General features: G+C 44.4%; 1 protein-coding gene across 3 annotated transcripts in view; it reads right to left on the bottom strand.

The window, feature by feature from the left end:
* LOC124034256 (protein phosphatase Slingshot homolog 1-like) overlaps positions 1-8,435 on the bottom strand; it is an 86,387-nt gene extending 77,952 nt beyond the window's left edge. For 2 of the 3 annotated variants that reach the window (XM_046347183.1, XM_046347184.1), the window contains exons 1-2: positions 8,057-8,431; positions 1,082-1,119 (exon numbers count right to left, since the gene is read on the bottom strand). In XM_046347183.1, the coding sequence (XP_046203139.1) occupies positions 1,082-1,119; positions 8,057-8,137 (119 nt within the window). In that variant the 5' untranslated portion in view covers positions 8,138-8,431. Of the gene's footprint in view, positions 1-1,081; positions 1,120-8,056 lie in introns of all 3 variants that reach the window. The other variant, XM_046347187.1, reaches the window with a different exon arrangement.
* Between the last annotated feature and the right edge of the window lie 6,895 nt (positions 8,436-15,330).

The raw sequence follows: 15,330 nt of genomic DNA, 5'->3' as shown, positions 1-15,330 counted from the left end.
AAATATTGCAATATGACTGGCTGGGTCTCTCTGCTTTTCACTGACAGTCGCTACTCAACAATCATCTATTTGGTATTTGCAACGCGCGCTGCTCAAATTGCGGGCCCTTTCGATTGTAGGCTATGCGATAAAAACATGTTTTTAAGTAAGCAGCTAATGAGCCTCTGTGGCCAAATCCTGCTTTCTGGTGTAGTAGCCTATTTTGAATGATTTTATGTATTTCTGCATAGACAGGAGTACGCTAATTAGGCTATATAATTTTGGCAATTCAATTCACTTGAGGGAAAACTAAGCGTCCCCAAGCCTTATAGACAAGCAGTCTTTGTCTCTTAATGTGGCATAAACACAGCCATGACGTTTTCATCCGATTGTCAAACAATCACTTTTAACAAAAGTAGACTATCCGCGCACATTCGTCCACTCACAAAATAATATCAGCATCCGAACCCCAACAGTGCACTGTGCACCCACAATTTGATGAATGGAAAGAGACATATGTTACAAAACACCTATGTGCATTGTAATGACATTCTGCTATTGTCAATAGGCCTACAAATTCTTATTTTTAATGGCGGCCTAGGAACAGTGGGTTAATTGCCTTGTTCAGGGGCAGAACGACCTTGTCAGCTTGGGGATTCGATCTTGCAACCACTAGGCTACGCTATCGCTCCTAATAATGCTGTAATAGCCTATATTTTGAGGGGCCGTGTTGTATTAATTATGATAGGCTCACGTTTTACCGGTACACCCACTATTTATTTTGCAGGGACACCATACCTGACAGTACCGCCTTACTTTTACCCCTGGTGGTGGCTGTCATTGAGAGGGACCAGACCAGATATACAGTATCTCCAAACTCTACACAAACCCAGAGGTAAGGCATCAGTTGATCTAGAACGCTTACCCCACACCTCCACCCACAAACGCAAATCACAAAAAAAGTCCTCCTATTACTCTCCATTTGGCATAATATGTAGCTGTAGCATGCTTCCCCATGCTAAATAATGGATAGAAAGGAGCAGCAGCTCTGAGCTACCCTAGCAAGACCATCTTTAGTACTGTAAGTACTAAGAACACTTACCTCTGATTTAGCCGGCGCTCATCATCACTCCCAAAGTCCTGTAAACCAAAAAAAGGCAGAGCAAAAATAAGCAAAAGTTACAAATCTGATACTACAAGACATTGAAGCTCTACAGTGCAGCCATTAGTATCAGATGGACATTAATCTGTCCACAATGCAGAGTACATGTTTTGCCTCATAATAAGCTCTGATAGGTAGGTTACTATTCTACAGAGGGATATAATGAGGGGAACCTAATTCTCATTACTTACAACTCATTGAAGAGTTGAGTGGATTCAGGGGTAGATTGTCAATATTCTTTTCTAAAACTATTATAGAAATGTTTCCCAAAATAAACAGAGTGTACAAAACATTAAACACCTTCCTAATATTGAGTTGCACCCCCATTTGCCTTCAGAACAGCTTAATTCGTTGGGTAAGGTGTCGAAAGCATTCCACAGGGATGCTGGCACATGTTGACTCCAATGCTTCCCACAGTTGTGTAAAGTTGGCTGGATGTCCTTTGGGTGGTGCACCATTCTTAATAAACACGGAAAACTGTTGAGCATGAAAAAAACTGCAGCATTGCAGTTCTTGACACACTCAAACTGGTGCGCCTGGCATCTACGACCATACCCCGTTCAAGACACTTAAATATTTTGTCTTGCCAATTCACCCTCTGAATGGCACACATACACAATCCATGTCTCAAATTGTCTCTAGACTTAAAAATCATTCTTTAACCTGTCTCCTCTCAATCTACACTGAAGTGGATTTAACAAGTGACATCAATAAGGAAGGGATCATAGCTTTCACCTGGTTAGTCTGTCATGGAAAGAGTAGGTGTTCCTAATGTTTTGTACACTCAGTGTGTATCTAGTCTAATACACAATGTTGAGGTTTCAATGTTCACATAAATGTATTTAACCTAGGCTAACCTTGGAACAGACAACTCTACCAACGCCCCAACAAATCAACACTACTGTTAATTATACCAAAACTTCTGTACTTTTTCGATACTTGAACATGAAAAACATTTAGGTTATAGAATTTGTTACTTTCGGTACTTCTATTAAATGTGTCATGAACTGATTGAGAGAGGATCAAGTCTGTCTATCGGCGCAGCAGACATCCCCATACAGTGTGAAAGCACCGGCACCATGCCTGCTCCACTTACTCATTACGAGCTTGTCCTAAGGAATCCCTGTACTATGGGCTGAGGCTGGGATGTATCATGTTAACCTCTGTGCAGCATGAGTGGGGAACTAACACACTTAATTACTGTTCGCAAAACAATTACAGGCTAGAACCCTTTACAATGCAAGGAAATACCTGTAGCTTCAAGCTTACAGCTGAAGCTAACATCAGTTCGCTACTCTAGTACTTTGTGATAATATAAAAACCATAATGCAAAATATACTGATTTGAAAGTGGATTGTCACCAAAAACCAGTCATTTCTAAAAACTGTATTAATTAACTTAGTCTCCCTCTCCTCAGTCACGTCTCTCCTGTTGCTCTCAATGTGTTGAACGACATCATTAGGTCTTAAAAAGACAGCGTGCACTTTTATTTAGATTTTTTTTTTTTTTTACATTTAAGTAATTTAGCAGATGCTCTTATCCAGAGCGACTTACAGTTAGTGCATTCATCTTAAGATGAAGGTGGGACAACCACATATCACAGGCATAGAAAGTACATTTTTCCTCAAAGTAGCTATTAGTAGTCAGAACTAGGGGTGGAGGGGGTCAAGCCAAGTGCAGGTTCAGATAAAAAAAAATGTGGGGGGGGTTAGAAGGAAGATTAAATTATTTTAATAAAATATTAAATCTTTAGAAAAACCTAACATACTTGAATAAAACACCAAATACATTGCTGTAGTTGGTCTCAACCATAACAGTTTAAGTTCCTGTCAAAACTTTAAAACAGTGCATTCGGAAAGTATTCAGACCCCTTCTCTTAAAAATAAAATAAAAATGGTACAGCCTTATTACAGCCTTATTCTAAAATGTATTAAATAAAAGTGTCAATCTACACACAATACCCCATAATGACAAAGCGAAAACAGGTTTTTTTGATTTTTTTGCAAATGTATTACAAATAAAAACAGAAATACTTTATTTACATATTCAGAGCCGTTGCTATGAGACTTAAAATTTAGCTTGAGTGCATCCTGTTTCCATTGATCATTCTTGAGATGTTTCTACAACTTAATTGGAGTCCACCTGTGGTAAATTCAATTGATTGGACATGGTTTGAAAAGGCACACACGTCTACATATAAAGGTCCCACAGTTGACAGTGCATGTTTGAGCAAAAACAAAGCAATGAGGTCGAAAGGAAATGTCCGTAAAGCTCCGAGACAGGATTGTGTTGAGGCAAAGACCTGTGAAAGGGTACCAAAAAATGTCTGCAGCATTGAAGGTTCCCAAGTACACAGTGGCCTCCATCATTCTTAAATGGAAGAGTGTGTAACCACCAAGAGTCTTCCTAGACCTGGCCGCCCAGCCAAACTGAGCAATCAGGGGAGAAGAGCCTTGGTCAGAGAGGTGACCAAGAACCCGATGGTCACTCTGACAGAGCTCCAGAGGTGGTGGTGGCAGCATTATCATCATGCCGTGGGGAGGTGTTTCAGCAGCAGGGACTGGGAGACTAGTCAGGATCGAGGGAAAGATGAGCAGAGCAAAGCATATTGATGTAAACCTGCTCTAGAGCACTCAGGACTTCAGACTGGGGCGAAGGTTCACCTTCCAACAGGACAACGGCCCTAAGAACACTGCCAAGACAACGCAGGAGTGGCTCTGGGACAAGTCTCGGAATGTCCTTGAGTGGCCAAGGACACCAAATCAAGCATCTCTATAAAGAAAATAGCTGTGCAGCGACACTCCCCATCCAATCTGACAGGGCTTGAGAGGATCTGCAGAGAAGAATGGGAGAAACTCCCCAAATACAGGTGTGCCAAGCTTGTAACGTCATACCCAAGAAGACTCAATGCTGTAATCCCCTCAACAAAGTACTGAGTAAAGGGTCTGAATACTTATGTAAATGTGATATCAGTTTATTTTTTTCTTCTAAAAACCTGTTTTTGCTTTGTCATTATGGGGTATTGTGTGTAGATTGGGGGAGGTGGGGGGGGGGGGGTGATTCAATCCATTTTAGAAAAGGTCAAGGGGTCAGAATACTTTCCGAATGTACTGTAAAGTTGTATTCACCCATGATGCATCATCTAGAGGAGTAGTCCTTATATGAACACAAGTTAAGTTAATGTATTTGCTTATATGCCTTCAGAATGATTATTCTTAAACACCCCCTTTACTCCACTCGTCCTTCTCATTACCGACACAGCTAAAGAGCTTGAGGAAAAAGTCTGATTAACTTTATAATTATATCATTAATTTGAAATATTGATATTTTCAGTGTGATGTTTAACTGACACATTTTCATTCGGGGAGCAATGTAAAAAAATAAAAAATATTGGTTTGTTCACTACTTTTTGGACTTTTGTGAAAATGTTGTTAAAATGCATAATATCTCATTTAAAAAAAACTATAATTATACAATAGTACAGATTAGTACAGATTCTAATATCAGTGTTTCAAGAGGAAATTTAGTGAAAAATGTATTCATTCACAGTTTCGTGAGAATGACCCACCTGGCTTTATGAGAGAGGTGAACGCCACTAAATAGAAAGAATGTGGCCATTCTTTATGATAGTTTCACCACAGTAAATGTCTTAACAGTTATTGTTCCAGGAAAGATATCATAGACTGGGAGTATCAGGTTATAGTAACATGGTGACATGTAACTGTGAGGAGGTGAGCCATTCTCCAGAAGTTTCACCTAATAAAGCCTGAGGATTGTCAACCAAAGCACTACTAATGAGAAGCACAAGGTCCCTGCTAAGGTTAGGTACTGCAGCAGTAAGAGGAAATGTTGTGACAAGATGTATCCAACACTGTATTTCAGCTCCAAAACCCACGGCACTTTCCACTACTGTATCTAACAAAATAAATCGGGCGAGCATAACACTTGTGATGAGCAGAATGGGTTCAAAACAGCGAACATACGTCATTGTCAAACCTAACATTTTTATAAACACACACAAAAAGTATTTTTCCCCCCATCTAAACAAACGGTGCAGATAAGGTGAGGTAAGGCCTCTGAGGTTGGTCTCTACCTCTACCCATTCAACCAGGGGACGGGCATCAGGGTGAAACTCATAACTGGGACGTGTCAAAAGCTGTGTTTAACATGGGTTTCAGTTGGTCATCCGGGAGAGTAATCCAATAATTGACTTGAACAGCCCTGCACCCACTACAAGTGAAATCCCAGCCATAATTCTCCCACAGCGAGACACATGACAATAGCCAAATTTCACCTTGTAGGGTAAGGATGAAACTCTCCATTGTTGGCAAAATCATGTAGCCTACCTTACACCGTCACAACAGCTACCATATTGTTACCCCACCACCATCCTCCACGCATCACTTTCCCTCCACCCTCCATGTGAGAATGACATCATAGCTGCAGCAGCTTCCTGAGGGGCTTGGCTGCTCCTCATCAGACAGGCCCTTGGGAAGAGCCCTGCAAGCAGCCAGTCAATTCTATCCCACATTGAAAATGAGTGTCAGGCAGTGACAAGGAAGGCTGTTCCTCAGTCAGGCCAGCTCAACCATCTTCACGATAAAGGTGTTTCTTTTTACACGTTTCATTTTTTAAATGGCAGGTGTAATGCGTCAGGCCCAATGACTGAGTAGCTAAAAAAGTAAAGCAGCAGCCTAACGAAAGAAAAGAAAGGTCAGCTAATGCTCAAGTACCAGTTCTTGATTCAGGCCTAACCATGGTTGTTGTCATCTTCAAGACAAATCTACCCAATAAGGGCGAGTGGAGAACCTGCTGTAGGCTAGAGCCTTTGTTGTATTTAGCGTGACTCCTGTTTCTATTAACAGTTAGCGCCCCCAACTGGTTGAGAAGGTGCACAAAAACAGTACTTCGATTGTAGCTATCTTTCATGAGTGACATCTAAATGTCACTGTGATGTGTAGGCACTAACTGTTATACTACATGACCAAAGGTATGTGTACACCTGCTTGTCGAACATCTCATTCCAAAATCATGGGCATTAATACGGAGTTGGTCCCCCCTTTACTGCTTTAACAGCCTCCACTCTTCTGGGAAGGCTTTCCACTAGATGTTGGAACATTGCTGCGGTGACTTGCTAAGAGCATTAGTGAGGTTGGACTCTGATGTTGGGTGATTAGGCCTGGCTCGACGTCGGTGTTCCAATTCATCCCAAAGGTATTCGATGGGGTTGAGGTCAGTGCTCTGTGCAGGCCAGTCAAGTTCTTCCACACACCAATCTCGACAAACCATTTCTATATGGACCTCGCTTTGTGCACGTGTGCATTGTCATGCTGAAACAGGAAAGGGCCTTCCCCAAACTGTTGCCACGGCCTGTTCACCCCGGTACCATCTAGAAGGCGGAAACAGTACAAGTGCATCAAAGCTGGGACCGAGAGACGGAGAAATAGGCCATCAGACTGTTAAACAGTCACCACTAGCCGGCCTCCGCCCAGTACCCTGCCCTGAACCTTAGAGACTGCTGCAGTATGTACATAGTCACTGAACAGTGGTCACTTTAATAATGTTCAGATACTGTTTTACCCACTTTATGTATATACTGTATTTTAGTCATGGCTCATCCTATATAACTATATTATGTGTGTATTGTTTTTTTTTAATTGCTAGGTATTACTGCACTGTTGGAGCTAGAAGCATAAGCATTTCACAGCACCTGCGATAACATCTGCAAATCTGTGTACGCGACCAATAAACTTTGGTTTGATTTGCATTTTGAGATGGGATTGTTATTGTGGTTTATTCATTGGCTGTTGGTTAATCTGAATAAACAAATAAGCACAAGGAGCAGTACCAAGAGTTTATTTTGCCATCATGGAAGTGTTCAAAGCTCACCTGACTTATGCTAGTTTGATTTTGGCAGACTATCTTTACTCTTGTGGAAAGTATGACTTAGGCCTCTTAACACAGTGGTTCCCAACCCTTTTCGGTTACTGTACCACAAAATGAATTTTGCTCTGCCCAGCATACCCATGAAGTACCTCATGTGCATTTTACCAGCAGGCATATACTCTCTTGAGTCTTCTCAAGTACTCCTGTGGATACACCAAGTACCCCCAGGGGTCCTAGTATCTCTGGTTGGGAACCACTACTCTACCTCATGACTGTATGAAGTTACATGTCACATTTCACCTCATTGACTGGTCCCTTTTAGAAGACATCTCAGAACAACATAGAAAATAACCCATGCTGTCCATAACACTGACTTCAACATAAGCAAGTAGCTAGCTAGTTTGCCTAATAAATAAGCTGGTAATAACTGATATATTAGGCAACTAACTTGATAAATGTTAACATTTGGGAGTACCAAATTGTATGGCACCACTGCAGTACACTGGTGATTTCTTAGCTGACTAGCTAGTTTACTGCATTCAGCAGCAGGACATCAGGGTATGACTTACATGAAACTACCTGGCAGATAACCAGATACCTAGCTAATCAGGCAAACGATGCTATTGGAAATGAATAGCCAGCTAATGCCACAGCAGTTACGCTGCTCATTAGCGAGCTAGTAAGGCAAACAAGAACCTAGCTAACTAGATAAACTGTATATTTGTTGTATGCTAGCTAACGTTAGCTGGCAAGCGAATAACTTTACTAACTGGCAATAAATAGCATTACGTTATATCAGTGTGTTACTGACAACTTTGCTTACTAGCTTTTCTAGACACCAGCTAACGTTAGCTCGGTAGCGATTGAGTTGAGGCTAATAATAGCTACTAACATTACCTCGTTAGCTTATCCCATTGCTACATATCTAGCTAGCACGGGTAGGCCTATGTCACTCCCACGTATCCTAGGTGTTTTCTTGCGCTTTGTTGACGTTTCTAAAAACGTCTCTCCAGCTATTTCCAAGCTTACCTCCCCCACGTTGGTGGTGGTTGTGCTGGCTGTGGATGCAGCGCTTGGGGTAGGGGAGCGCTGCAAAGTAACCAGAGCCATGGCTGAGAGAGTCTGCACAGGCCGGTGTAGCCTGTCCAGAGAACAGCTTTATTCCGGGTGAATAACCTAAGGAAATTGTTTCTTGGTGTCAACGTCTATAGCGGTCGAAGCAGAGAATTTCATCGCCGTTAAATTTCCATCGTCCTAAAATCTGGAAGCCAGTTGTTCCTTTTGAATTTTCTCAAATAAAAATAGACGAATTTCATAGTAAGAACGTACAGAGCATGTACTTATCGTTCCCCATGTTGCGGCTTTCTCACTAGCCTGCACAAAACCGCTTCCACCAGGGAATGTGAGCTTATGCTAGTCAGCTGCTGCCAGCCAACCACACAGTGATGCTGAGTTCAAACATTCTGATCCGATGGATGTTGTAGCCTAGCTAGGTTACCAATTATGTCAAATGCATACCTACATCATGACAGAATCTCTTCCAGTTCAAACTGTGTATTTCACTTGGCCTGTCGGTTAATAAATAATATTAGCTACAGTTCATGTAATGCAACTACACAAACCCTCACAACTTGCAGAATGTGAGTAATCTTTTGCATAATGTTTTTTTCAGCCAACTGCTGTGATGTTGTTTTGTTGTTGTTTTTTAAATATATATCTACATTCGTATTTTGTCACTGTTATATTTCAGGTTATTACACGATGTACAATTTCTGGTTACTTCATACAGTTAGATGGGTCAGAGGTTCAGGTACACTCAAGGACATGGAAATGTTTACATTGTCAAAGTCATATGGAATGGTAGCAGATTCTGAGCAGGACCAAGCCAGTCACACAGAATGGAGGCTAATCAGATTTTTTTAAAGATAAATAATAATAACAAAAGCAACAATAACTGCTGTGTTTGTTATCTCCAGACAAACTCGTGGCAGTGATCAGAGCTGGGGTCAGTGGCCTGTCCGCGGCTCAGAGCATCTATGAGCACTACCACTCTACAGTCAGTCTGTCCACCAGCGATGGGCCTGCAGGATTCTGGCAGCCATACCTCTACGACAAGGGTAATTCCCAGAAAACGTGAGAGGGCTTTCTTCTTTCTTCAGGCCTCATCATTCACATAGAGGCAAGGTCTAGTTGCTTTGCATTTTAAGCTGCTGTAATTAACCAATAAGTGTCACGAATCCCGTTTCCTGAGTCTGTTTTTTGCCTGTGTTCTGTCCTGGAGTGTTTTTTCTGGCGTCCTGGAACGCACCCTGTCTGGTTGCCGGGCAATGTAGCCAGTTGGGAGTTCTGATTACCCGCACCTGTATCCCATCAGCTATCTGCACACCTGGTCCTGATCATCATCATATCTCCTCTTCATAAGCCCGGACCTGACATCCATTCCCTGCCGGATCGTTAGCCATGAACATTACTCACCCGGATCATTTACCCCATTCCCGCCTGGTCGTCGGAGAATTCCTCTACCCCATTGGATCCACCTATTTACTCCCATCAACTCACCACCGCTGCCCGCTACGCCACCTGGATATATCTACCCATTCACATTCACTTGTAAATAAATACTCACCTTTTTCCTACTCTCCTTGTCCTGGTCTGCTTCTGGGTTCGATTTCGAAAGAACGTGACAGAACGATCCGGCCAAGGATAAACCCAGCGGACCTGGACTCCGTTCGCCATGCCATTACCCAGCAGGGGAAGACATTGGGACAACACAAGACGGCGCTACAGGAGATAGCGGGTTCAATCCAGAACTTATCTGCTAGCTTGACACAAATCCAGGATCAACTCAGTTTGCCGGAAATTCATTCACCACCTGTTTCACCCATCTCACCTGCCGTGTCTGGTGCGGTTTCCTTCCGTGAACCCAAGGTACCAACGCCTGATAAATATGAAGGGGATTTGGGAAGATGCCGTTTGTTTCTTATGCAGTGTGGGTTAGTGTTTGATCTGCAGCCCCATTCTTACGCCACTGACAAGGCTAGGATAGCCTTTGTTATTGAACTGCTGCATGGAAGAGCTCTGGAATGGGCTTCAGCCGTTTGGGAACGACAGGAGATCTGCATGGCTTCATACCAGGAGTTCACGGGAGAGATGAGAAAGCTTTTTGACCATCCAGTCCGAGGTAAGGACGCAGCTAAACGCTTGTTCACTCTTCGCCAATGAGCTCGCAGTGTGGCAGATTTTATGATCGAGTTCAGGACATTGTCTGTGGAGAGTGGTTGGAATGAGGAGTCACTACAAGCGGCTTTTTACCAGGGGTTGTCGGAGCAACTCAAGGACGAGCTGATATCCTATCCAGAGCCTAGTGACCTAGACAGCTTGGTCACTTTATCTATTCGGGTAGATAATAGAGTCCGAGAGAGAAGGAGGGAGAAGCAGTGGGGCCAATCCAATCAATCAGCAACTCGGTTACCATTCGGTTCAGGAAGTGAACCAGAACGTATTGATCGTTATTCCCCACACGGGATTAGTGGAGGGGTCTTGCCACCAGATCCTGAACCAATGCAAGTGGGGCGACACGGGCTAACTAAGTAGGAGCGCCAACGTAGATGTGAGACCAACAGCTGTCTCTACTGTGGTAGCTCGGGACATTACATCTCCGCTTGTCCACAGCGCCCGTTAAACTGCCCGGCTCGCTAGTTTTGAGAGGAATTTTAGCGAGCCAGTTTCAACCTCTCAAAGATCCTGTCAGACCCCGTTTTCCTGCGACCCTTATGAATAAGGATCAGAGCTTAGAGATGAACGCTTTTATCGATTCAGGTGCCGATGGCAGCTTTATTGATGCCGACTTGGTGGAACAGCTGGGGCTTTCCAAGGAGCAATTGCCGGAAGCCATTGAAGCAACCACTCTGAACGGCAGTAGTCTGGCACAGATCACTATGAGGACTGAACCGGTTAAGATGTTGTTGTCGGGGAATCATTCAGAGTTTATCTCCTTCTTTATTCTGTCCTCGCCCCATGTTCATCTGGTTCTTGGTTACCCCTGGCTGAAGGAACACAATCCCTCGTTTGATTGGGTGACGGGTAAGGTAACTAGTTGGAGCATTGATTGTCATGCTAACTGCCTTAGGACTGCCTGTTCTCCTGCCGTTTCCAGTCAGGTCAGTGACTCTGCTCCTCCTGATTTGTCCCTGGTTCCAGAAACATTATCACGAGTTGGGTGAAGTATTCAATAAACAGAAGGCTCTGTCCCTTCCTCCCCACCGACCTTATGACTGTGCGATTAATCTGTTTCCTGGAGCTGCCTTTCCCAAGGGACGGTTATACAGTATCTCTCGACCTGAACGTGAGGCCTTGGAGACCTACATCAAGGAGTCTCTAGCTGCAGGTCTCATTCGGCCCTCGTCATCACCTCTGGGAGCAGGATTTTTTTGTGAGCAAGAAGGATGGCTCTCTTTGACCGTGTATTGATTATCGGGGTTTGAATGATATTGCGGTCAAGAACAAGTATCCCCTGCCCTTGATGAGCTCGGCTTTCGATTCTTTACAGGGTGCTACGGTTTTTACGAAGCTTGATTTACACAATGCTTATCATTTGGTTCGGATCAAAGAGGGGGACGAGTGGTTGACTGGGTTCAATACTCCGATGGGACATTTCGAGTACCAGGTGATGCCGTTTGGACTGACCAACGCTCCTGCTGTGTTCCAAAGTATGGTGAATGACGTTCTGAGAGATATGATTGGTATTTTTGTGTTAGTTTACCTGGATGATATCCTCATCTTCTCGAAGGAGCTTTCTAGCCACGTTCAGCATGTCAAGCAGGTCCTGCAGCGGTTATTGGAGAACCGTCTGTTCGTGAAGGCTGAGAAGTGTGATTTTCATGCCCACACGACGTCCTTCCTCGGGTACATCATCTCCAGGGGAGAGATCAAGATGGACCAAGAGAAGGTTCGGGCGGTTCGGGATTGGGTCCAGCCCGGTACGAGATTGCAGCTCTAGAGATTCCTGGGGTTTGCACATTTTTATCGGAGGTTTATCCGTGATTACAGCCGGGTGGCCGCCCCTTTAACTGTACTGACGTCTTGCACCAGAAAGTTCTGTTGGTCTCCTGAGACAGACCGAGCATTTCTAGATTTGAAGAGCCGATTCACCAACGCCCCGATTCTCTCTCAACCTGACACTTCCCGTCAGTTCGTTGTGGAGGTGGATGCGTCTGATGTGGGGGTGGGCGCCATCCTTTCCCAGCATAGCTGCACTGACGGTAAACTCCATCTCTGCGCCTTCTACTCTTGTCGTCTTTCTCCAGCTGAAAGAAACTACGATGTGGGTAACCGGGAGCTTCTCGCTGTGAAGCTTGCCTTGGAGGAGTGGCGTCACTGGTTGGAGGGAGCGGAGCAACCGTTTGTGGTCTGGACTGACCGCAAGAATCTGGCATACGTGCAATCGGCTAAACGTCTCAACTCCCGTCAGGCCCGGTGGGCTTTGTTTTTTGGATGCTTCAATTTTTCCCTGACGTTCCGACCTGGGTCGAAGAACGGGAAGGCGGACGCCCTGTCCCGGATGTTCTCCAAGACGGAGGAGAATGGGCCAAGACTGAGACGATTCTTCCCCAGAACGTTGTCGTGGGAGCCGTTACATGGAGGATTGAGGAGGAGGTGATGTGGCGGCTGTTGTTCGTGCCTGAGTCGGTTCGTTCTGCTGTCCTTCAGTGGTCCCACGCCAGCAAGATAGCTTGTCACCCTGGTGTTGCTCGGACTATGGCGCTACTGCGCAGACGATTTTGGTGGCCTGCCATGGGAGAAGATACCCGGAGGTTTGTTGCCGCTTGTCCTGTTTGTGCGCAGAATAAGAGTACCAATCGGGCCATCTCTGGGCTTCTTCATCCCCTACCTATTCCCCGGCGACCTTGGTCGCATCTGGCCCTGGATTTTGTCACGGGATTGCCCTCTTCTGTTGGTAACACGGTTATTCTGACCATTGTGGATAGATTCAGCAAATTTTGCCCACTTTGCTCCCCTCTCCAAGCTGCCTTCTGCCACTGAGACGTCCAAGATCCTGGTTAGGGAGGTGTTCAGGGTCCACGGGTTGCCCTGTGACATTGTTTCTGACCGTGGTCCTTAGTTTACCTCTGCTGTCTGGAAATCCTTCTGTTTGGCCATTTTCTGATCCAGGCGAATCGTCGCCGTATTCCTGTCCCCTCTTATACCGTCGGAGATAGGGTTTGGTTGGCTACACGGGATCTTCCTCTACGGACTGAGTCGAGGAAACTGTCACCGAAGTTCATTGGTCCGTTTGTAGTGGAGAAGATCATTAATCCTGTTGTGGTCCGACTGATAGAGGAAATTATGGTTGAAATGACTAATTATGTATACATTCCAATCAGAACTGACTAGTCCAAATTCTATAATGTACTGTACATGTGAATTTTCTCTCTTGCTCCCATTCCCAATTGTATATAATGTAGTCAGGAGTTTAGTAACAATGAAGGTCTGTTCCTTAGTTCATTCAGTTGTACAAATCTCCAGGTGGTGGGAACGGCCCATCTCCAGATTGTCTAGAATGTTGATTTATACTGACTGGCCTTGACTTCGTGCTGATAACACGAAGGCTCAAGAGCTAGAGGGCCCCTCTACTTGTAAATAGAATGTTTGGAAAATGCTGACGTCATTTTCAGTTTATAACCTGTGGAAATATGTGTATGTGTTTAGTACTCTCTTGAAATAAACGCTGTTACCTTTGGCTTTTAAGACTGGTCTCAATCTACTTCATGCATAATTAATGAACTTACAATTCATTCATGAATTAGAATGAGTGAGAATCTGGTTTTGGCTATAAAACACATAGGAATTTAGAATTCCTCTATCACCGACTCAAGTTGCCTGCTACACTAAGAGTACATCCCACCTTTCATGTCTCCTGCCTCAAGCCGGTTCTCCTCAGTCCTCTGTGGGGTCGAGGGTTCCAGTATTTAGTGGATTGGGAAGGATATGGTCCTGAGGAGTGGAGTTTGATTCCTCAGCGTCAGATCCTTGATGATGACCTGCTTCGTGACTTTTACCGCCTCCACCCTGGTGCTCCGGGTAGTCCCGGTGGCCTTCGTCGGAGGGGGGGGGTACTGTCACGAATCCCGTTTCCTGAGTCTGTTTTTTGCCTGTGTTCTGTCCTGGAGTGTTTTTTCCGGCGTCCTGGAATGCACCCTGTCTGGTTGCCGGGCAATGTAGCCAGTTGGGAGTTCTGATTACCCACACCTGTATCCCATCAGCTATCTGCACACCTGGTCCTGATCATCATCTCTCCTCTTCATAAGCCCGGACTGTCACGCCTTGGTCATTGTATTTTGTGTTTTTGTTTTATGTTTGGGTAGGCCAGGGTGTGACATGGGTTTATATGTTGTGTTTCGTATTGGGGTTTGTATTAATTGGGATTGTGTATGATAAGGGGTGTGTCTAGTTAGGCTTGGCTGCCTGAGGCGATTCTCAATTGGAGTCAGGTGATTCTCGTTGTCTCTGATTGGGAACCGTATTTAGGTAGCCTGAGTTCGCTTTGTATTTTATGGGGGGGTTGTTCCTGTCTCTGTGTAGTAGTCACCAGATAGGCTGTAATTAGTTTCACGTTTCGTTTGCTGTTTTCGTTATTCAGTTATTTCATGTACCGCAATATATTTCATTAAAGTCATGAGTAACCTACACGCTGCATTTCGGTCTGACTCTCTTCTTACAACAGACGAATGACGTTACACGGACCTGACATCCATTCCCTGCCGGATCGTTAGCCATGAACATTACTCACCCGGATCATTTAGAAAAGAATTCCGCTACCCCATTGGATCCACCTATTTACTCCCATCAACTCACCACCGCTGCCCTCTACGCCACCTGGATATATCTACCCATTCACATTCACTTGTAAATAAATACTCACCTTCTTCCTACTCTCCTTGTCCTGGTCTGCTTCTGGGTTCGATTTTGAAAGAGCGTGACAATAAGACCCGAGGAGGTGTGGTATATTTAAGCAATAATGCCCGAGGGGGTGTGGTATATGGCCAATATACCATGGCTAAGGGCTGTCCTTATGAACAACACAAAGCAGACTGCCTGGATACAGACCTTAATCATGGTAAATTTGTCAAATACCACAATCCCGAGGTGTCTTATTGCTAGTTTGAACTTGTTACCAACAGAAATAGAACAGTAAACAAGCATTTTTGCGTCATACCCGTGGTAGATTGGCTGATAGGCACACAGCTGAAATGAAAAGCCAATCATCATCCAGGACCCAAACTACCTGGTTTATAATGTCCAAC

The sequence above is a fragment of the Oncorhynchus gorbuscha genome, linkage group LG04 (assembly GCF_021184085.1).
Source record: "Oncorhynchus gorbuscha isolate QuinsamMale2020 ecotype Even-year linkage group LG04, OgorEven_v1.0, whole genome shotgun sequence".
Classification (NCBI taxonomy): Eukaryota; Metazoa; Chordata; class Actinopteri; order Salmoniformes; family Salmonidae; genus Oncorhynchus; species Oncorhynchus gorbuscha.
Note: the sequence above shows the minus strand (reverse complement) of the source record. Positions and strands in the feature narration are given on the sequence as shown.